This window comes from Boleophthalmus pectinirostris, unplaced genomic scaffold (genome assembly GCF_026225935.1).
Source record: "Boleophthalmus pectinirostris isolate CB_2022bp ecotype Guang Dong unplaced genomic scaffold, ASM2622593v1 HiC_scaffold_18, whole genome shotgun sequence".
Classification (NCBI taxonomy): domain Eukaryota; kingdom Metazoa; phylum Chordata; class Actinopteri; order Gobiiformes; family Gobiidae; genus Boleophthalmus; species Boleophthalmus pectinirostris.
Window position 1 is genome coordinate 15012569 of NW_026571133.1, and position 23982 is coordinate 15036550.

Here is a 23982-nt window from a genome sequence, read left to right on the forward strand (position 1 = left end):
CTTCATTTCAAGATGTTTACTGTATACAATACTCATATAATATGAGCAAATCTAAAAAAAGGGCAATAAATTTTGACTATATGAAGCTATTAAGAAAATCGTATTTAAAAAGTGTAATAACACTTTGCTGGGATGGCCATGGCAAGTACTAAAGACACAGTAGAATGATATACTTTAGTGGTGAGTTTGTGTCTGTAATGAGTCATAGAAATTGATTCAACCCTCTACAGCTCAAATCACATCGTACAAAAAAAAAAAAACTTCAAAGAAAATGGACCATGATAAATAATGACCCCCAAAATGTAGTTCCATCTGTCATGTATTGAACAATAAGCAGATATGGTATTAATTTTCCATATTCTTGAAAGATACAGTGTGCCATACATGCAGTTGTCTTTCTTGGCATGTAAACTGGGGCATGTGCAGTAGCCTATTTAGATGTTTTAAATTAGATACAATTCCTATAATAGGTTAAATAAATTATACAGCGCAAAGTTCACTTCCAAGGTTAATTTAACAAAAATAAAATCTGGACTCTCATTCCCACAATTTTCTCCAGTCTGAAGTTTATCTTTGCTTCAAGGCCAAGGCTGACTGGCTGCATTGTACACTATAAGAAGCCTGCAGCAGTTTAAGTCCTTACTAGGGGAAAGGTCTCAGGTATCAGGTGAACACTTGACCACTAGAGGAGAGGTTCAAGTGGGCGGGGCTTAGTCAGAGCCATGTGATCAACTCCTGCGGTGCAACACAGCAGTGTAGTTGCATCAGCCAGTGTACTGACAGGCCGGACCGGATGTTTGGGGGAGGTGTGACGTTTGGGTTAATAGTTTGTTTTACTTGAGAGCACCTATTCCAGTCGGCCATTTTCACTTCCTCTTTTAGCCTGCAGACAAACTAAGGGCAGGTGCACCAGTCACAATAAAGCATGGCTACTCTGTTTTGACAACTGAAGAACTGTTAAGTAGTATTAAGCATGATTAAATACTGAGTAAGAAAACTACAACTGGTCAAACATCTTTTAGACAGTAAGAGGTCTAAAAAGGTTGTTTCAGTTTGGAGTGACTATTTAAAACCAACATTTAAGAAGGCCTGTACAAACATTTACCAGAGCTTTCTAATTATTTAGATCTATTCCAGCGTAATCTAGCTTTCAGTGTCAATTTACAAACTACAAGTGCGCAAAGGGATCAAAAATCGTACTCGTCTCCATAAAGTATACATGTTTTCACACAACTAAACCAACAATAATGCAGTAATACAATATGGGAAAGAATAGCCCATAAAAAGCATTAAAAGCACAATATTGAAGAGGTTGCCATTTAGCATGTTTAGCTGGTCATATCAAAATAACAAATATATTCTCTTTACATTGTGATAAACACCGCATAGAAATAGCTTAATGGCAGATATAGCTCAGACTGAAATATTTTTGTAAACTTTCATCACACACCATCCAAAACTGTTACACTCAAATGTAGCAGTTTCTTATACACAGGAACAACAAAGAAGTAATCAGAAATAGTGGCTTTTAAAGTGGCTCATGGGGTATACCAGTTATCATGAAAAACCTTATAGGTCTACTCCTGTACATAGTGCATTTGAACTTTACCACAGTTTGATTCTGAGCTCTCGAGGATTCCTCTCTGGTGCTGTTGGATCACATGCCTGCCCTTATTACCTTTAGATTTAAACCCTCACAGTACCAACACATCAGAGCACATAAAGTCACACCGAGTAGATTTTCTGCGCTGTCAAGCTGAACCCAAAGACCCCACTACACCGGGACCATCTCCAGTACTGCCCCTGCCAACAAACGACTCCACAGGTTTCTGGGAAAGGATAATGCCAATATTTAAGAGCTCATAGTTTACAGAAGACTCGTACAGCTTGTCCGCCATGCCAAGTTGCATAATTAGTGAATGGAAAAGTGGTGTTTGAGTGGGACATTTCACTAGGAGGTTTTAAAGGTTTCAGTGCACAGTTGTGAAATGGGAGCTGCTTTGGTGTGGCTGAGTGGTATTTGCACATATTTGGATGGTGCCCGAAGGCCTTGAAGTACACATACAAACAGAAGTTAACACAGGAGCAGGGAACAGGGACCAGAGCCAGCTGGTTTGACCCAGACTGAACCTGTGCAGCCAGTTCAGCCCCAGGACACCTCTGAGCAGAGAATGTTGTGACAGGTTCAAACTATGTATACAGGGAGGTCCTCACTGATACTGTTACTATTGCCAGTAACATACTATTGTTACTATTGCTGCTGGAACTACCAATCTCTGCTGAACTAAAGGTAAAGGATAACTATTACCTACCACTGCATAACGTCACGAGGTGGAACAGAGCATTTTGAGCTTTGGAGATTAATTATTGCATTTCTATAGTCTTTCAAGACACCCAAAGCGCTTTACAGTTCATTGTTCAGTCACACCACTCTCAATGGTGGCAAGCTACTATTGTAGCCACAGCTACCCTGGGGCAGACTGACGGAAGACAGACTCATGTAGACAGACCAATAATAAAGAGTTACTTAAACGTGTGAATGAAACAAAATAACTCCAGATGTGTTTTTGAGGAGGAAACAATGTTATAACGTGGCTTGAAGCTTACAAGAGTCAATTATGTTTAATATAGGGTCTTTAACCATATTTTGTTAACTATAGAAGAAGAATAGGCTACAACAAATAAGCCAAATGCCATAAACCAATATATTTTTGAAACAAAAAATGCAATGTAAGATAACATTTTATTAACCCTTGTTAGTGTTTTTATTTTGATAAACAATGTAAGGCATGCACCCCTCATAGTTTAAATATCTGAGACACTTGACCTTACTGCATTTATATGATGCAACAACTTTTCTCTTTCTTCAACTACAGTTCATTATGAAACCAAGATATGATGTCGGAGAGATGCTGTCTGGCAGCTCCCTGATCTCTAGCAGACTGATACTGAAATGAGAAGTGTGAAGTCAAACTAGCTGCAGCTGAGTAGGGACTATTCCTATTAAGCAGAAATAGCTACATAACTTCAAACCACAACAACGTGCTCAAAATGTACCTAAGAGTAAAAATAAAGCAAGGAACAGACCACATGCAATCTTCTACTAGTATATGAGCGCCTTAGTGGACACTCAGTCATACTGCAGTCGGTCAGCATTTCAATCAATCTCAATTCAAAATGTAAAAAAAAAAACAAAAAAAAAACGATAAAACATTAGCAACAACAGCTTGAACTGGTCACAACAGAAGTCAGACTACATTATCCTGCTTAAAGGTCCTATATTATGCAAAATTCACCCTTTCAGCTTTGAGTCACATTATAATGTTGTTACCAATCAAAAACATACCTGAAAGTGTGTTTTGTTTCACTCACACATGTTTGAGTTACCTTTTATTATTAGTCTGTCTACATCTCCAAAGCTCAGATGCTCTGTTCCACATTATGATGTCATGAAGAGCTAGCTTTTATCTAAACCTTTACATTTACTTCAGTAGAGATTGAATTCCAGGCCTAAAATTGTCCAAATGATTCAGTGAAGGCGTACAGAATCTAAAAACACAGTGGCGCACTTCCTGTATTAAATAAATTGAAGGATTGGTTAGAATGGGTCAAAACGCAGAGGACAAACTTTCCAAAAGGGACAATCCAGACCACCTTAACCTTGTGATCTGGGACACAGTAGTGGTTGTGTTTTTAGTATAGACTGGTTGACTACTCGGAGCATGAGAACTGGGCCATGTCTGACTCCATGTAAAGCCTTTCATTATGCCCTGTATCCTCCCAAAGCCCAGTGTGTCCTCTACACATCTGCCTTCACGTGACTGCACAAGATAACCACACAAATAGATGCACACACAAGCCAACAACACATACACATACACACACACACACACACATACAGGAGCCAAGGACACTACATAGAAAGTCGCGCTTCTCTTTAACTAATTGAAGGGCAAAGGGAGTCCAGGACAGAGGTAAATGTCAGAGAGGACTTAACGAGAGATTGTAAGGTTATGATCGTGTAATGGAATATGAGAAGTGTTGAGAATTTGATTAAATATGTCTTAGTATTGAGTAGTTTAGTTTCCATAGCTACAGTGAACGATATGCCTCCATGTTTTTTAAAACACAATTGAACAAATACTGATACCATTAAAATATGCCTAGAGTTGTGTTTCATTTCATTCATACGTTTATAAAGCACAAACCCTAGTATTTAAGGCTGTGTTCTTACCTTAGGCTGAAAACTCACTCACTTGTCACTTGGTAATGCAGAAAGGACTCCACTCTGTTTCTAAACTCCGCACACATTCACTGGACTCATTTGGATCATTTCAGATCTGGAATTGCCCATTTCTACTGTACTAAAAGTAAAAAGGTAGCTGTTAATTTGGAAACTCTTCATGACATGATAAGGTGGAACAGAGCATTTTGAGCTTTGGAGATGTAGACAGACTAATAATAATAAAGGATTTCTAAAACATTAATAAAACAAAACACAGCCTCAGGTATGATTTGGAGGAGTTAACTGCATTACAGCATCAGTTTTGTGTAATACAGGTCCTTTAAAGTTCCTCCTACAGTACATCTAGTCTTGTCTTTTAATCAATTTGAAGCCACTTTCAAGTAATCGATTATAACTGCAGCTCTGAATCATCAAGATCCGATCAGCTGATGAGTCACCTTCACCATTAGTGTTTTACAGCTATATGTGAAAGATCAGCAGTCTGTCAGCCAGTCAGAAGGGCTTATTAAGTCAATTTTTTTTTGCTTATTTTAAACCCAAATGATGTCAGTGAAACCTGTACACGTAGATAGTAGCAGAGATGCAAAGAAAAACTACTATTTTAAAAGATGATTTAATATGCATTTGACTTGACCAGTAACAGCACAAGCTCACATGGCATCTTTATCTAAATAGAAGATATCCTTGTGCGAGCGCCCTGGGTCGGCCCTGGCATTGGCTCCTCCTCTTCATCTCTCCCTCCTCATCCACGCTTGGCTTTTTCCATTGTGATGTATCTGTCTGTAAACTTCCACTGCAGCCCCTGTTCCCACCGCTAAAAAGATCTAATGCGTCAGTCAAACACGCTCAAGATATCAGGCAAAGCAGGGCAACTTGTGTGTGACAAAATGCCTTAGTGAAAAATGGTAGATCTGATCTGATAGTCTTTTTGCTTATTAATGGATGTAAAGCTGCCATAGTGCTTAACAAGTCATAACTAAATATTCAAAATATATCATGTGAATGGTGAAAAGTCCTCAAAATAAAGAGGAAATCCATGAATAGGAAACTGGGGGCTTGCAAAACAGCTCTTTGTTTAAAGGAATTCAAAAGGCAGTTACAACAGATTTAATTATTTTATATATATATTATAAGAGACAGCATTTTCAATATAGCCTACACATGAATTAAAATATTCAAATCACCATTACTTATTACAAAGGTCATACGAACCACCACCTTAAAATACTGTTTATGTTTTATTGCTTAAACTTATCAAACTACCAAATCCACAACAAAGGGACAAAATCATGTGTCACGCTGCATAGGAGCTTTTCTTTTGTTCTATGAATTATTGATGGATTAAGAGAGCTTCGACTTGTCAAATGCTGTGTCATTGACATGTATCACGAGTCACTGCTGCATCATTCTCTGTCAGCGTTATCTGTGACTGTCTGGACTCTGGCGCCATCCAGTGGTAGATTTTTACAACTACATCAAGGACTCAGACCTTGACAACCAGGAAACGTGTGAACTAAACTGGGGTACTCTTTCTAGGCATTTTAAATCATCTGTAAATTTTGCATAGTCTACTACTAGTACTATTACCACTTCTACTGCTGCTACTGCTACTACAGAAATTTGCTTTGAAATATTGTTGTATTTCCACATCTAATCCATCACAATATTGCTACTTCTTTTGCTATTTTTTTTTTTCAATCTCAAAGATAAAAAAAACAAAACAAATAAAATAATCAACCTAAATAATTATAAAGATAAGTAAAAATATGTAGTTATTTTCCACCATTATAGCCACACTTTTGTTAGCATATATAAGGACTTTTAAACAAGTCCATACAACAAGATGAGTTCTTCCCTCCCTCTTCTCAAACACAACCATCACCAAATGACTATCTAAGAACATTTTATTATATCCTGGTACTTTCTTTGGCTTAGTGTCTGTTTTGTTCTGCCAGATAAGGGTCATGCTAAAAATATCCCATGTCCATATATGGGGTTTGAAACACGGGGGCTAAGGCACAGTCACCACTTTAGTGTGAATTTATGTGCACGTATGCCACCAGGGTAACACGCCATTAGTGACAGTGTGACCTTTGACCTCCTCTGCCAGGAAAACAGAACCTCCACAAGTTCAGAAGAGCTAGATTTATGCCAGTGCATGGCTAATTAAAAGGCGTGGCAGACTGCTGGGAATACATGATGAAACAGGCTAAAAGATGAACAAAAAATGGCCCTTGGAATGTTAGGGCAATAAAATGATGAAAATTGTATTCAAGAAATGTTTTGTTAAGGGAGTGTGCTGCAGAGTTTAAGTTGGTACAAGGGAGGACCGCGTATGAATTGTAATTTAATACTGAATTCAATAATTCCAGAAATATGTTATCAAAATTTGGAGAAGCAATCAAGAAAAATAACACATGGACTTCAGATTTCACAATTAGGGTGTGTAAGTGTGTAAAGGTCAATGTGTGTAAGGTCAAAAGAGAAAAGATACACAATAATGCATGCTACGCTGCTGTTAAAGGGACAAGATTCGGTTTAAAGCCACAATGAGGAACTCGTCTACAGTGAGAAAAGGGGGAACATATAAAGTAGTAAAGTAGTAGTAGTAAAATCAAAAAGGATGTATTGCAGAAGAGAGACTAATATTAGTTTTCAAAGCATTTCAGAAGTTTTAAGAAATTCTATGTATAGCCAAGAATGACAAAAAATTTGGAGTATTAGGCAAGCATGTAATACTGTATGATAAGAAATTGAGCCATCAACTTTACACTGTGCTCATTGTAGCTACGCCTATAGCACACTCAGCCTTATCCAGAGCCAAACCCAAAGATGCGTAAAAGAGAAACCACTGATGTGTCTTTCATAAACTTTTACCATGTACCTACACCAACATGCATCAAAGCTGATAGTTATCATCTGATTGAGTATTGAAATCTGTTTAAAACTGGGCCTTAGGTCAACATATATGTGGTTGCTTGTGACGTTAAAACTCCTTGTTTGCATTGGCGCCTGAGGTATTTTATGGCTTAAATATTGACAGTAGTGACGTAAAAGCAAGGAGAGGAATGCTACATAACATGAATGCCAACAAAAGACAAGATTTAGAAAACAAAACAGTCTTCCTTTGACAATCTTATATTATCAAAGGAATAGATCTTATATTCTCTTTGGTTCTCCTCTAGGCTTCCTGTCTTACAATTCCAACCTCAGCATCTTTCTACCCATTTAGTCACTATCCCTCCTCTGTACATATTCAAACTGCAAACAATATTTCCAAAACATCAGCAGTCCCAATATTCATTTCTAATTCTATCCCTCTTCTTCATGGACAAGTATTTTTGCGAAATATTGTAAAAAAACAGAGTTATAAAATGTTCTAAAGTATGGCATTAAACTTAGCTATGTCTATAAAGAAAAGAAGCTGTTGCCGCCAGGTCAAGCTACAGGCCAAGCTCCAGGGCAGATCTGTGGAGAAGTGAGTCTGCCAAAGTAAGAATGTAAGTTTTTAAGATATTTTCTAAGCAATAAAGACACCTGTAATTGAATAAAGAAAGATATGCTTAATGCCATATTGCAGAAAGTCTAGGCAAAGCATTATCGTCTCCATGGAAACACGAAGACAAAGTTACACAGTGCAATTCTTACCGGGAATAGCACAATCGGCACGGTCAGGGTCACAGCGGTCAGCACAGCCAAACGCACCAAAAGCAGCAACGTATCAAACTTATAGACCTTCGTAAAAGTATGCAGCAGCTCAGCCTCAACATTATCTGCAAAATAACAAATAGGATGTGTTCGATTAAAATTCAAATTTATGCAGTGAGGAGTGATGAAACAGCCAGAAAGTGTCAAAATATTCCCACAGGCTTGACTTGGGTCTTACCATAAAAGGTGAGGTATCCAAACAGGGCGGACAGCATGTACATGATCAGCATAGCCAAGATGGACAGGTTTGAGACATTCTGCATCTTTTTCCTGCTTCGGCTACAAAAACAACGCACATTTTAGCAGTCGGACAGCAAGTTTATTTTTGTTTATATAAAAAAGAAAGACTTAAAGGCAGTTTTTTGGAGTGGGCTGATGTCAAAGCTCAAAGTGAAGTGGCATGAATAAACAACAAGAAGTGGGAGAAGTGACATTGACGCACTATGGTTGTTTATAGTTTCAGACGAAGTGAGTGACTAAGCATGTACTGCAAACACTTTAAATTCAGGTAGTCTTATTTAAAGGTCCACTGCGTAACATTTCTAGTGCAGTGTTCTCCATGGAAATCTAAACTGTATAGAATCTTTAATCTGTGGAAAGTCGCCCCTATTCACAGAAGGAATTATTCTATTTTTGAGCAATAGAAACAACCACAATGAATAAATGTTAGGTGGATATGTTCAATGTTGTACCATGGAACATTCCAGGCAAAGCAATAAGATCTCCATGGAGACGAGCAGAAAAGTTGAGCAGTGCACCTTTAGGTGTGCACACTAAAGGTTCTTAGATATTTTATTGTTTAAAGGTTTAGGACACTACTAAAAACTAACTGTAGTAGATTTGAATATAGACTTTTCTGTCACTTTGACAGTTCTTTTTTTTATTAAATCCTTTTAATTTTATAAATCTGGGTGTTTTGCCCAAGGACCCAGCAACACCATGCTATATTTGTGTGATCTTATTTTCTGCCATTGTTGCAGCATAGTGTAATAATGCTTATTTCTTTGCACATGATACTCTAACTTGAATTTGGGTACTCACTCTTTGAGCTCGCTGTAGATAGGAAGCACCTCTGGATGACACACAAAAGCAAAGGCCAGGATGGGGACAGTGTAGGCAGTCTGAAACATGACAAAAACATGAGATTTTAGAAACTTATAGGCCTACTATGATACTCGACACAAAGATACAAGCATGTTTCATTGTTGTAACTATAAGAGATATACTGTAAGTATATCTCAGTAAAATCATTAAAACCATTTGAGTCACTATTTTCACTTTATTTAACTCTTCAGAGACAAGACGAAATTATAATCATTTTGAAAACATCAGGAGGCAATTTTTACCCAAATGAGAGAAATTACTGTTACTTAGCAACAGAGTCCACTGTCATATATTTCCAGCACAAAAATCGCACACAGACTGTAGCATTCCCCCAAAAAGAAAAAACAAAACAAAACAATAGACCTAACATCTATGGTACAAAAGACATGCACTGTCCATAGTTATTTCAGTAATTATAATTGATATGCCTAATTTAGGTGGATACAGAGCAGAGTCTTGTTTTTGGAGCCTGGGTTGAGTTTTGTTACTGGTTTAGTCTTCTTTAGACCCGTTTGAACCATGGTTTAGTCCTGCTCTTACCTATTTAAGTCCTTTTACAATACTGGTTGGTGAGGTTTCAGTTGGTTAAGTTGGGATATAGGCATTACCAAGAACAATAAATGCATGCCTAATGAATAAAAATTGATAAGACTTGTGCGTATAGGGCAATGCTATACAAGATTTATGGCTACATTTGAATCCAGATCAACCAAATAATTTCCTAGACTTGAATTTGTGTTAATTTGGACCACTTGAAGCCCTTGTTTAGACCAGATTACCTTGTAGGCCTGTCACGATAACAAGACACATTGCGATAAGCGAGAACATTGAAAATACTCAATGCCACTGTCAAAAAGCAGTAAACCAGCCTTTAAATAGAAACAGTATCATTAAAAAGAAGTAATTTATTCTCCTCTACAACTTAAATCTTGTGTTATCACATAATCATGGCAAAGATCTCACCACTATTGCAAAGAAAAATCACCCACCCCATAACTACTGAGCCCCTAAATATATTAAACTAGCTTTTGTATATTGAATGGATAAGTCCATATAGTAATTATCGTGAAAGGCCTATTACCTTATCTTAAGAACTTCATACATTTCTCAGTGATTTAAGCAAATTTGAGTTCATTGCATTCATTTCTCTAAAGCACATTTTTGTCAGATTGAGAGTGAATGGGTCAGACCAAGAAACACGCCTTAAAATGACACGCCCCGGTCAAACAAGTCAAGACAAACACAAGAGCATTCCAGTTGTGGCAGTGTGTGGGATTCTCATTCATGCATATAGGCCAATGTTGCAACACTGCGTTCCTATGGATTCTGTTTACTATGTGCATGCCATAAACCCATTCAGAGGTTGCAGTTGTAGTGTTGTGCAATTTTGCTAAATATATTGTTGTTATGAGTTGAGCTATTAACTCCACTTGTATAAATTATTAAAAGTGTTTCGTTTTGGCAGAATTAATACTAGAAGGGATTAATATCAATTAAGTCTAATGGAAAAGTGCGTGTACTACTGCTACTATATGCCTACTCACTAATAGTATAATTAGACTAGAGTATAATTTAATCATTAAATCATCTTTTCAGGATAAATTTAACTATCATAATTCATATTTAGGGTCCCAGTAGTATGCAGGTGAATTTGTATTATTCAACTAAATAAGTTGCTCTAAATGCTACTTTTACTTTTATATGCATATAGTTATAAAGTAATTACAAGTTCATAAATGTACTTTTACAGCTTCACATAAATGTTTCCCATATAATATAATGGCAATGCTTCTATGCACTTTTCACATATGTTTTTATATTTGGCTGAATTTGCAGCCTTTTTAATATAGTGTTTTCACACACAATGCAAATTAACAAGACAATACTCCACAATTAAGATAAAAATAGGTATGTATTCAGGAGTTTCAGCGTCCTATTTTATGCAACATTTTAGGATGATATAATATTTTGTTGTCAATTGTCAATCCCTATGGGCAATGGTCATCCTTTTATGCAAATCTCAGTCGGACCTGAGCGCTGAGAGCGCGGCAGCAGGTCATTTGATATTACCATTTATATTTTTTCTCTTTGTTATTATAATAATAGGTGTATATTGTGATGTGTGAGCAACTGTGTCCAAATAATTTTCCATGTGGATCAATAAAGTCTAAGTAAGTATAAACCCCAAACCCATGAACAACCTGTGAGCTTTATGACCCATTCCTTACCTGCGAGTTGAAGATGAAGTATTTAGGTGTGCACATCTCTTCAGCATCAGGGTGTGGTTCAAACTGTATCCCGGTGATGTGGTGGGCGTCTGGGGTACTGTGCACAGGGGACACATCTGCTCTGGAGAAGTCCATCAGCCCCGTACTGTTATAACTGTGCATGTCTGAGATGTTTGAACTGAAGTTGGCCAAGTTGTGGTGGAAGAACGGCAGAGGGCACGGAAGCTGAGTCTTCTTATAGATTATCTACACAACAACAACGCCTCTGTAAATATATTGCTTGCTTTTTCAAGATATGATAAAAAAGGCTATAAAAGTCCATCTTATCATGGTTTATCTTATGTTTAGAATAGTAAAGTGACAGAAACCAAAGCTGAAAATCATCTTATATTAGCTGTAATGTGTGTTCAAACAACTCAGTCATCATTCAGTCATAATTGTAGAAGTACAATGTAGTGGACCAAAAAAATTACCCAAGTAAAAGTACAACTACTCACGTTAGAATAACTTTAAGAGTGTTTAGAATTAACTTATAATAATAATAATAATAATTTATATATATATATATATATATATATATATATATATATATATATATATATATATATATATATATATATATATAATGTATAATTGTTGTTAATGTAATCAGAATGACAAATAAAATTATTAATAAAGTTTAAAACCTTAGGCGTTTACTTTTTATATTATATTTTTAGTAAATTTTTTTTAATTAATAGTACAAGCGGAAACCATTTACAATTCCTGTTTATTAACAGGTACAGTACATTTTCTATTGTCATAATCTATTAGTCCGTATCCAATAACATGTTAAGATATAATTTACTATAATGGGTGTTGTAATTATCAGTCTTGTTATTTCAACTCACCGCTCCCAGAAAAAACACCATGCATGTCAACGAGAATCCACTGGTGTAGCCCAAGTAACCTGCATGACACAGTGAAAACAAAATTAATATGTTAATATGAATTTTCAGCAGTTTTTATTCATTATTCTAAACTATGAATAAATCAGTATAAACGTTTGGTATTTTTCCTCTATGGGCTCTATCTGCTACTGCATTATTGTCCTATTGGGATCTATGACATTTTTAGTACTTTTCACCATTCAATAGATATAATATTTCATGATGAATTGTTTATTACCATGGCAACGGTGCTAACATTTAATCTAAAACCCATGAATAAATCAGTGTTATGTCCTAGTACTTTTCCTCTATGGGCTCTATCTGCTGCTGCTATCTGAATTATCGTCCTATTGGGATCTATGACATCTCCTATTCATGGTCATGACCCACATCTCAAAATAGTGCAACAAAAAGCAGATGGGTTAGCAGTAACTTGAGTCCTGCATATTACAGTAAAGGATCTGATCCAAAGGTCATTTGAGGTAATGCCTCTTTTGTACAAAAAAAAAAAAAAAAAAAGACAGAAAATGCACATTCCCTTTTACTTTTAGCATTGACGTAGGTGCTCATTTATATATTTACTCTGCAGACAGTTTAAAATGCAAGGGTGTGTTGGATAAACTTCTCCCAATTGCAAGTTTGAAGCTATGAATATCCTTTTTGTTACTAACTGCACATAAACTGTTGTAATTACATAATATTGCACCAAGCGGTCAAAATAAATCACGCTTTTCATGTGACTCCAGGCTCCAGGAGATGTCTCGAGTTACTTGCCACTACCAGTTGCCAAAGCTGTGTAAGGTGCCAGAGAGTAGCTTTACTTGTGGTTGACACAGTGGTCTATAAGAATACACAGTAACTCTATTTGGCTAGAAGACATGTTCAGTTAAAAGGGACCAGTGTTTAGCAAAACAAATCTTAATTTAGTTTTAGATTTACTTAAAGTGATAGTATGTAACTTTCTGGGGGTGAAAAGAGAACTGCACGATTCCATGGAAATAGAAAGTTAAAGCCATACTTCAGAGCACTCTCCATGGACATATGGTGATAAGTTTTATGCCAAACTGTAGAATTTTTAGAGCCAATTTCCATGGAAACCAGCAGGACGAGCATTTTCTTTGTGGAAATGCAAGTCTGTTCAGAGTAAAGATGCAGTTTTTTCTGTTTTTCAGTGCAATAAAAACATCCAAAATGAAATATAAAAACACCCTATAATTTTAATTACTTCATGGCAAAAAGGTTACATACTATGGCTTTAATGTTTTTAGTTTTAGAATCTGTACATTTAGTTTTGATCTGCACTACTCCACACTGTTAATTTTATTTAAATTATATTAATCATGTCAAATTAATTTATGTACCTTTACTACAAAAAAATCACTATTACTATTACTTCTAAATTAGTTTTCATTAAATTTTCATCAGCAAAGATATTGTATTGCTAAAATATTGGTTAATGTACAAAGTATGAGTTTCTTACCGAGGTTTTTCAACATGGCCAAAGGTAAAATGATGCCGATGGAGACAAACACCACCAGGTAGTTCCCATTCATGTACCATTCACTGTGGAAAGATGAATTTAAGTTAGCTTTATGTTTAATCTGCTAAAAATACAAATACAGCAGTGTAGAGACTTACCCAGAGTTTTCCTCCAGTCCTAAAAATGCCCGTATGACTTCTGGTAACTCATATTTCACAATGAAGAGGTAGCTTGACATGGCTAAAAGACACAAGTTAAGTTTATAAGTTAGTACATAAACTAAAAAGATATTTCTCTAAATTAAGTAAACTTTTATGGCTGTCATGAGGATTTTAGTTTTACTTTTATTGTGATATTAAATTGTCAGCATTATTTTTGTAAGCTACCACATGCTATGAAGGGTGTTTATCTTTTCTTTAGCTCCACATTGTCCCTTAAACACTCCCAAAAAAATGATAAAACACTGGAGCTTCTCACCTCCTATGTTCTGCAATATAATAGAGCCAAAAGCTGCCATTTTCCCTGGCCATCCGAATGCTCTCTCCCCCAGCTTTTCATAGATTAGTGACCCTGGAAAGACAATATAGGAGAATTAGCAACGTACAACATGCTAATAATGCTAAAAGCTAAAAAGTAAACAACACAGACCTCCTTCTTTGGCGGTCATCAGCAGGAGGTGCACAGAGTAGAGTGAGAGGATGGCCACTCCAATCAATAAAACACTGCAGACAGAGGTAAAATGTTATTCATGGTTTGTAGTTTCCTGTGTATAGGTGTCATTTTAAGTGCTTTAAACCAGTGTTTCCCAAAGAGTGGGTCGCAAGAGATTTTTTTTGGATCAGCGTGTCACGATCTGCATGTATATCTGCAATATACAGGGCTACGTCTAATGTCCAAATGGGCGACTTATGGAGACCTTTTATTGCTGGTTCAATTACTGTTTTTCATTGTTTAAAACTTGAGTAGTACTAATTGTTCAGAGAGACACGATCACTCAGTCAACAATAAAATATCCTCATTAATATTCGATAATGGTCAAACCCACCTTTAGTTTGTGATTTACAAATAATGTCTATTGAATTGGGTCGCAAAGGTTTATGACTTAAAATATGGGTCGCCAGAAAAAAAGTCTGGGAAACACTGCTTTAAATTATTTAAAAGGGCCCGTATTACGCTATTTTCTGATCTGTTATTATTTTGCTTCCTCACTGACACATGTTTAACACACAAATCTTGCATATATCCTGCAGTTCTTCTCTCAAAACACTGTTCTAATTTGTGATGTCATGTGGTAATACAGGAAGTGCTTCACTGTGTTTATAAACTCCATACACTTTCACTAGAATCATATTGATAATTTCAGCACTGCCTATCTCTGTTGAACTAAACATGAAAGGTAGACTTGAAAACTACCACTGCATGGCATCACAAGGTGGAACAGAGCATTTTGAGCTCTGGAGATTTAGACAGACTAATATGCAGGATGTGTGAATGAAACAAAACACAATTCCAGTTATACGTGATAAGGTAACAACATCAACATTTTACAAGAGTCATTTCAACATCATGGAAAATAATTTTATCTAGAAAATGAAAAGGAGTTTGCCTCGAGGAATACCGCTGCTTGTAGTATAAATAACAGTTCAGATATGACAGGGTGCAGCTGCCTCTCTATATTTTTAAGTAAGATTTATGATGCCCAAAAGGTGGAGTACCAATAATTTACACTTAACTTTAACAGTTATGGTTAAGGATAATGGTTCTCTGTAGATGCCATTATATTACTTAAATAAGTGCAGCCGTATTTTAAAGAACTACCTAAAGAGCACTCAAAATTTACAAACACAACCAGCCAATCAAAGTAAGTCCTTCCAGTAGCTGACCTTCTGATGACGCCCATTAACCTAGTATATTTCCACTTGTCATTCTACTCTAACCGGATATCGCAGGTTAGTATTTTTAGCCCTGTGACTGTAACACTGGCAGTCCAGGCGGGGGGCATGCATGGGGGGGAAGCATTCGTGGGGGTGTGTGGGGGGTGGGGCACATGCAGAGGTAGGACAGACTGACCTGGTAGAAAGAAAAAACCCAGGGCAAAGGCTACGGTAGTTCAAATATTTAGAACAACCTGTCTGTTTCCCAGGTGATAGAAATATTGTAAATAGATGTGCTTGAAATATATGACCTTTTCACCGTCTGATTGTGTGACCCCATTTGCTCTGTGTCTTTATTTTAAATACGCTTTTTTCAACAGTTTAAAAAGGGCCCATGTTATGCCATTTTCTGATCTATTATATTTCTTCATCAAAAATATGCCTAGAGCTGTGTTTTGTTTCTTTCACTCATAAACATTTCAACATGAATGAAAGTTCACAGCAATAAATGTTGCTTAATATACAACTGTTAATCTTCAACTATATTTGCCCTGTAACTATGGGGCATTATGTAAATTTTCTGATGGAACGTCCGTCCTGTTTGTCTCCATGGATATGCTGCTTTGCCTGCAATGTTCCACATTGGCATTAGAGCTCCCTCTCATATACTCAACACACAGTGTGAGCTCCTGCAGTCTGGGAGGAGGCACATGATTCCTTTATGCAATAACAACAGGATCGTCTTTTCACAGATCTGATCAGCAACTTGGCATGCATGGCACTTCTTCATTCTTCATTCTTCATATAAGTTTCGTCAGGTTTCAGGTTTCATTTATTTTTGTCTCAGAGCATTAACATACAGACATGACATTAGGGCTGTCCCGCAATATTATGGTTACTCCAACCTCAGGTTGGTATGATCAATCACACCACCCGAGGGTTCAACTGACCACAATAACTGCATTTTTCATTTTAATGAGGCTCCACGCACAAGCCCAGCAGAGTTTTACTATTCTACTAAGAACCAATTCATGTTTAAAAAGTGGACCCAATCCGAACCTGCGCACACTAAAACTAACGTGTGGTGCGCCACTGCAGCTGGCCATCGTATCCGTGGGGCAGTCTTTGCAAACATGCAGTTTTGTTTGCATAATATGTTAAAGTCACCCTTTGTTTTACTATTTATACTAAAGTGCACCTGTTTGAAATGGCCTTCACACTCATTGGACACAGCACATAGAGGATTTCAGTTGAGTTTGGGACTAAAGCACCTGGATCATGGAGCAAGGAGAACCTGACACAGCGTGTAAGTGCTCTGGATGTCTCCAGGTGAGGAGCTTTGTCTTTGCACTGTGTTCGCCTGTATGGTTCCTGACTTGTCTCGTTCACACTCAAGCATAGTTTGTGTAATTTTAATTACACAAATGGCCTAATTTTTTTCTTCCCACTTTTTTTTGGTCCAGGGGGCGCCAGGAGGGGGTCTCACTTGGGCGCCAATCAGTATAGGATCACCATTGAATAGCACCACTGAGTAGCTATAAAACTAGAACCTGTCTGCTCCGTGTGCACGTGCACGTCGTCTCTCGCCGTTTTCATTTGGCGATAATTACATATGGACTAAAGTTGTCCTCTTTGTGCATGTAACATATGCAAAAACAAAAGTTAACGCTTAACACTTAACCACAGGTTAATCACTGTGCCACTCCTCCATGCCTAACTTGGGACATCCATTTAGATTCAGTGGGGACATTCAAGATACACACTGTGATTGATCATACCAACCTGAGGTTGTAGTAACAGCCCTAATGTCATGTCTGTATGTTAATGAGATGAAAATAAATTAAGCCTGAAACCTGATAAAACTAATTTTTCCATGAAGAAGTACCACGCAGACCAAGTAACTGATCAGATCTGTGAAAAGACGATCCGGCTTACAGTAAGAATACATGTTTTTAAGGTATTTTTTAAGCAATAAAATACCTGAAGTTGAATATGATATAGTTTAATGCCATGTTGTATTGCAACATTCCAGGCTAAGCAATGACATCTCCACAAATGCAAGCTAGTGACAGAGCCCAACCTAAAAATTTACATAATGCATAATGAATACTTCAATCAGTAATGAGTTTCCAGATAAGATAAAAATACTAAAACAACAGCTGTGAACCATATGAGGACTTAATGTAAGAGACAGTGGCTGCTGTCCTTTAAAAATCAAATCAAATCACCGCATTACAACAAAGATCTCTGCAATTTTGCAAAGAAAAAGTACCCTTGATAAATATTAAGACCCAAAATATATATTCCAGCTTTCATAAATTGAACAATAAGTCGATGTAGTAATTATTGTGACAGGCCTATATAATCCAAGAGTAAAAATGCTTACAACATGAATATATTTGAACTTACGTGAAGAGAATGATGCCTGTGTTGGCCATGGCGTAGGACAGCCCCAGGATCCCGCTGCCCATGATGGCGTTACTGAGGTTGAAAACAGACATGCCAAAGGAGGCGTGTCCAGGATGCTGTAACACACATACACAGACGTGGTGAGACAGTGCTTCATTATGTGCACCAAAACAACAAGCAAGCTACTACATTTACTAAACTTGTAAATCACATTAGACTGCTGTAAATTTTGAGCCAACACCCACACAAAAATTTGATTATAAACTGCCTTTAATTTATTGTTTATTATGTAATTTATTACTCATATTTAATTTCTTCCATTACAGCATTTTTGTGGGCATTTAGTTTAGGATGTACTTGTACTAGTACTAGTACTAGTATAGTTTGTTCTTTGCAGAGGACACTCTATCATCTAAATAATTGCAGCCTTTGCAATTTGATAATTGCACCAATTACAATTTTGATATGGAGTACATGTGCAGTTCAGTTTCCATCAGTACAGAAGTTTCTCATGCCTGTTGTTGTAATTTCACATTCTTTTAACATCTTCCTTTCATTAAAATGCTCCTAAAATCATTAAAAACCAATAAAGATGGCTTTCCATATTTATACTATAAACAAAATTTCATCAGAACCATTTAACACAAAAATAGTGCAATTTCTTTCTTCAAACTTTTAATTTTACTCCAAACCACATGTTTTTACTGACAGAGGATTGACTGTGGACCTCTCGATTAAAAAGACCCAACCGTATAATTGATTATTAGAAAACCTGTATTTCAATCTCCCTTAGAATTCTATTAATTGAACATTATCCCTAAAAAAATGCAAATCTGTTTTGTATTGTTTTTCTGTATTGCTTTATAAATGTTGAAAGTTGCTGCTCTGTCTAATATAAACACATCTGCACACCAAAGATAAAGCAGCCCCGCCCAGCTTTAGCTAAAGATCCAAACTTTTTTTGAACTCTGCACTGGCTTATGTAATGAACTTAGATGTCCAAAATTTATTGAATTATTGAATTGAATTATGAATTATTAATACATCTAACAATACATGGAGGTTTCTCACTACCTTCACTAAATAAACACTGGAACTGCATTTGGACTTTTCTGAATGCTTTTACTTACAAATTAGTAAAATATATGACTGAATAATCCGCAAATGTCACAAAGTCAACTGAAATCTAGTTGTCTACTCAGTGTTGCACAACTTCTTTTAAATAAATACACTTTGATCCATGCACATGTTGTCAGAAATACACTTTGATCTACGTTTGTGTTGTCAGATATACACTCACATATTCTTCATGGTACTCTTCGTACTTCTTCTTCTTCATGAGTCCATTTGACAGAAACTTCTGACTCTCTGCGTCTTCGTTGTCATCCAGATACTGACTGCTGCAAAGGGAAACAATACAGAAGTCAATGTATGTACAGATCTCAAATACATCAAGTAAATATGTACTGTATTATATGGACAAAATCAAAATGGATAGGACTACTTGTGAATGTCAATAAACATAAATGCCCTTATAAGTATTATTTGTAAAGGAGCATTAACTTTTTTCAAATTACTTAAATATATTAAGTAATCTGTGAACATTCAAATTACACTTAAGATAATAATAGGCTATTATAGGATTTAGTGTTACTATCCACAGTAGATCATGGTGGCAACTGCAGTAATAGGAGCGCTAGAGAAAGATTGTGTTTAAGACCCTATATTACACAACACTGACATTGAGCTTTAAGTCATGTGAGAATATTGTCCCCTCATGACAAACATACCTGGACTTGTGTTTTGTTTCATTTGTACATGTTTGAGTAACCCTTTATTAAGGTCAAAACACTCTGTTCCACCTTATGATGTAGTGGTAGTTTTCAAGTTAACAACCTACCTTTAGTTCAGTAGAGATTGTCAATTCCAGGGCTAAAACTATCCAAAATATTCTACTGAAAGTGTGTGGAGTTTAAAAAACACAATGGAGCACTTCCTGTTTTACCACATGGCATCACAAGGTAGAACAGAACATTTTCTGTTTGAAAGAAAAACTGTTTGTGTGTTAAATGTGTAAATGAAAAACACAACTCCAGGTATGTTTTGATGAGGCAACATTATTACATAGATTCAAAAATGAAGGGCCTATATTGTGCTGTTTGTTCGACCACTCACAACCACATCACATTTTCAAAGTTGCTGGATCTTAAAATGAAGATGGCAGAACTTTCTTGACCCGAGTTGTAGTTAAGTCATATTTGTGGAGTAAACAGTGTGGCACAGCGCACATTTACATTGTTATCTGATGAGCAGAAAGAGGCTGGTTTGTGCCAATTTCACTGTTTAGGGTCATGAGGATATGACTCAGAGTCCTAGTGGAAAATAACCATCTTTTCTTCCATTTGGATGTGATCAAAACATATCAGCTGGGACAAACCATGAATAAAACTGAGCTTGCCGTGACACGTGTAATATAAAGCAACCACGCCCGGCTTTAGCTAAAGATCCAGCATTGTACAGACTTTCACTGAGATTTAACAGACTTATGTAATCAAGTAAGAAGTCCAAAATGATGAATTATGAATACCTTTTCATTTCAACTAACAATACAATAAACAGTTTCTCACTACCCTCACTGGATAAACACTGGCACTGTATTTGAACTTCTGAATGCTTTTACTTAAAAATTAGTAAAATATATAAAATGTATATATATGTATATATCATCATATATATATATATATATATATAAAATAATAAAAAATTGCAGTTTTTCTGAGAAATATTAAAAACTTCAGTTCAGAGCATTAACATTTGAGAAAAGTCTGAAATATGAACAGATAAACTAATATTACAATCACGTGCATTCCAGACTAATTTAGAGATTTAAAGTACAGGATGTACTAGTACTAGAACTAGTACTAGTATAACTTGTACTTTGCAGAGGACATTATAATTGTAATAATAATAATAATTATTATTAATAATAATAATTGTAGCCTTTGCAATTTGATAACTGCACTAATTTTGATTTGATTGTGCAGCCCTTAGGGGTAACTAGGCTTATTACGATAAATCCTAGTGTATATCGACTTATTGTTCAATATATGAACTTTGAAACAATAATTTTAATGTCAATATTTATCATGTGTCACTTTTCTTTGTGCTTCTGGGAAATTTTGATCAATTTTTGGCAATATGATTCAATTTGAGCTGTATAAGATTGATTTTAATAATGTCTATGGCAAACTAAGCACTTAAGTGTGTCATTCTTCTGTTTATTTTTTGCAGCTTATGTTTTTTTTTAATTAATTTATTTTTTTTTTTAAACAACATATTACTTTTAGAATACTTTTTGTAGTTTTTGTGGTTTAAATCTGTTTTACGGTTATTATGTCAGTGGCATAAATTTGTTTCAATTCAGACTGACTTTCAACACTCAGTAATGCAGTGACAAAATGTATTTCATTGTTTAATGATTTTGCATGTTTTTTATTGGGTTGATTTTATTGGAAAGCACTTTGGTCACTTTGTGTGTTGTAAAGGGCTCTATAAATAGATTAACTGATAATTGTTTATCATCTATATTTACTTGAGATACAGTATATCACACTTCAAAGTTTGTTATCGTGACAGGCCTATAGTACTCTGACTTGGGTACTACACAGAGTATTTGCATGCATGGTGATGCTCTTACCTGCTGATGGTGGCCTTCTCAGAGTCAATGGGGTCGGGGTAGTGGTCCTCCAGACTGTCCTGACTGTCATCGTCCAGAGTGGGGACTTTCCTCAGCTCCATTCGGTCCACGACGCCCGGCATGACGGCAACAACACAGGGACAAACTTGAACAGTCACGGGGCGGAACAGCAAATCCACAAACCACGGACAGTTTGATAAGCTGTAAAACAAAAAGAAATAATTATTAGATGTTTTTTTTTTTTTCCAAAACTTGATTTCAGATGGTACAAGTTTAATTTTTTTCCTGGTTTAGATTAGGCCTAAAGGTCTGGACTAGCTTCTACCATGGTCAGACATCATTCCATGTTTCGTCCAAGATGAGCTGTTAAAGTACTCATACCCAGATTTAAAATTAGACTATTTGGACAAGTATCAATACTGAAAAATGAAGGGCCTATATTGCGCTGTTTGTTCGACCACTCACAACCACATCACATTTTCAACTAGCTGGATCTTAAAAAGAAGATGGCAGAACTTTCTTGACCTGAGTTGTAGTTAAGCCATATTTGTGGAGTAAAAAGTGTGGCACAGCGCACATTTACATTGTTATCTGATGAGCAGAAAGAGGCAAAAACAATTCAAAATTTGACCTTTCCTGAATAGAGTTTGCAATGTTAATATTGTACCCACTCTAAATGCCAAGTTTATCCAATCTCATTTATATTTTACTAGTTGGTGTACTCCTTTTATAGACCTGGGTAAGGCCTGATTACTGGAAAAAGTCTATTATAATGGTGCTTGGAGAACTTTATAGTTTTTGAAGTACCACTTGGAACCTGTGCATCTGTGTTCTCAGTCCAGTCCAAACAGTGCACAGGTCTTATGACTGCTGGGAATGTACTGTCTTGGTCTTATCTCTCAGCCTTGAAGAAGAACAGATTTTAGTCAAATGGTGTCCCTTATATTGATAGTTCTGGACATTATCAACCCATGGACATAGGGGAGCTGTAGGTGGTTACCTTGAAATACAGCTATGATACTGTGTATGACAAGATCTTTGCTACTCAGAGACAGAGCAGAAATCCCAGCAGAGATCATCAGCATGGAAAATTGTAAGTCAGAAATATAAAGGTCAATTGAAGTTACTAAGCATACACAATTACCCTAATCTGTTTTCAGACATTTCAGTAGTATTTGCAAAAAAATATAGTTTTAGCTTTTGTAAACACGTATTATACGTTTTTTGTTTCCATTATTAAGCCATTATTTTGGTCCTATTGACATGCAGTATCTTTTCAACCAGTGGTATATGTAAATGTAAAATCACTTTGTAAATGATAAGCACATGACAGATCAGAACAGATCTATTACTGGTAGTGCAGGACACCAACTGGCAATAACTCATGAATAGCCTAGTCATGATGAATGCTATATTGACTTATTGTTCAAAATATGAAAGCTGGATATATGGATTTATTTGATGCTCAAATTTCATCATGTGTGCAATTTATTTCTAAAAATGTGGGGTATTTTTGTTTTAATACAATAGCATTTGAGCTATAAAAGGTTATATAAGTGACGTCTATGGCTAATTATTGGTTTCTGCTATTTATATGTTAGATCTTTTGAATGATACAATCTATTTAAAAATGGTTTACTAGGATTATTTTGCTTTATTGCTATTGCGTCAGTGGAATAAATTAGCTTTAATATTATTGTTTAATCGCAATATTCAGTTCAAATGAAATTCTGACATGAATATAGCACACACTCTGAAAGCCTTCAGGTTATAATGAAGACAAAACATTTCATAAAACTAGTAATGCCTGGTGAGTCCTGGGACACCGCTTTAGGCACTGTCAACATTTAGTTTACCATTTAGTTTGATCATTCCTTATTTTCTTATATAAATCTGTTTAGCTTTCAGAATGATACGATGACTTTCATATTTATGCTTCGTACTTTTTTATCAGATATCAGTCAGTAGTTAAGTTATCATGCTGTACTCGCCATATATAAAAACCTTAGTCACTGTAACGTTATGTAAAAACTTGACTGACTTGTTTCATCCCTAGATCAGCAGCTGCTCAGTGACATTGTGCCACTGGGATTAAACACTGGACTATGGAAGCAAATTTGGACAGATTAGCTGTATTGGATAGCCTTAAAGGTTTAGGGGTCAGACACTTTCACTCTGCCAAGAAACTCAACCTGTCCAACCACATTAAGTCATATTATAATAGAGAATACATGTTTTTCTATACAAAATGAAGCATGGAAAACAATACAGTACATGATAGATTGATTGAACAATGTTTGTAGGAAT

The 23982-nt window shown here is 36.0% G+C and overlaps 1 protein-coding gene across 3 annotated transcripts in view; it reads right to left on the minus strand.

Moving 5' to 3' along the window:
- Window positions 1–23982, minus strand: part of slc38a4 (solute carrier family 38 member 4) — a 46988-nt gene that overhangs the window by 5982 nt on the left and 17024 nt on the right. For all 3 annotated transcript variants that reach the window (XM_020926410.2, XM_055153331.1, XM_020926409.2), the window contains exons 2-13: window positions 21676–21876; window positions 19279–19378; window positions 17979–18094; window positions 14344–14417; window positions 14173–14265; window positions 13854–13935; window positions 13696–13778; window positions 12177–12235; window positions 11287–11532; window positions 8996–9075; window positions 8133–8233; window positions 7895–8019 (exon numbers count right to left, since the gene is read on the minus strand). In XM_020926410.2, coding sequence (XP_020782069.2) covers window positions 7895–8019; window positions 8133–8233; window positions 8996–9075; window positions 11287–11532; window positions 12177–12235; window positions 13696–13778; window positions 13854–13935; window positions 14173–14265; window positions 14344–14417; window positions 17979–18094; window positions 19279–19378; window positions 21676–21876 — 1360 coding nt within the window. The remainder of the gene's footprint in view (window positions 1–7894; window positions 8020–8132; window positions 8234–8995; window positions 9076–11286; window positions 11533–12176; window positions 12236–13695; window positions 13779–13853; window positions 13936–14172; window positions 14266–14343; window positions 14418–17978; window positions 18095–19278; window positions 19379–21675; window positions 21877–23982) is intronic.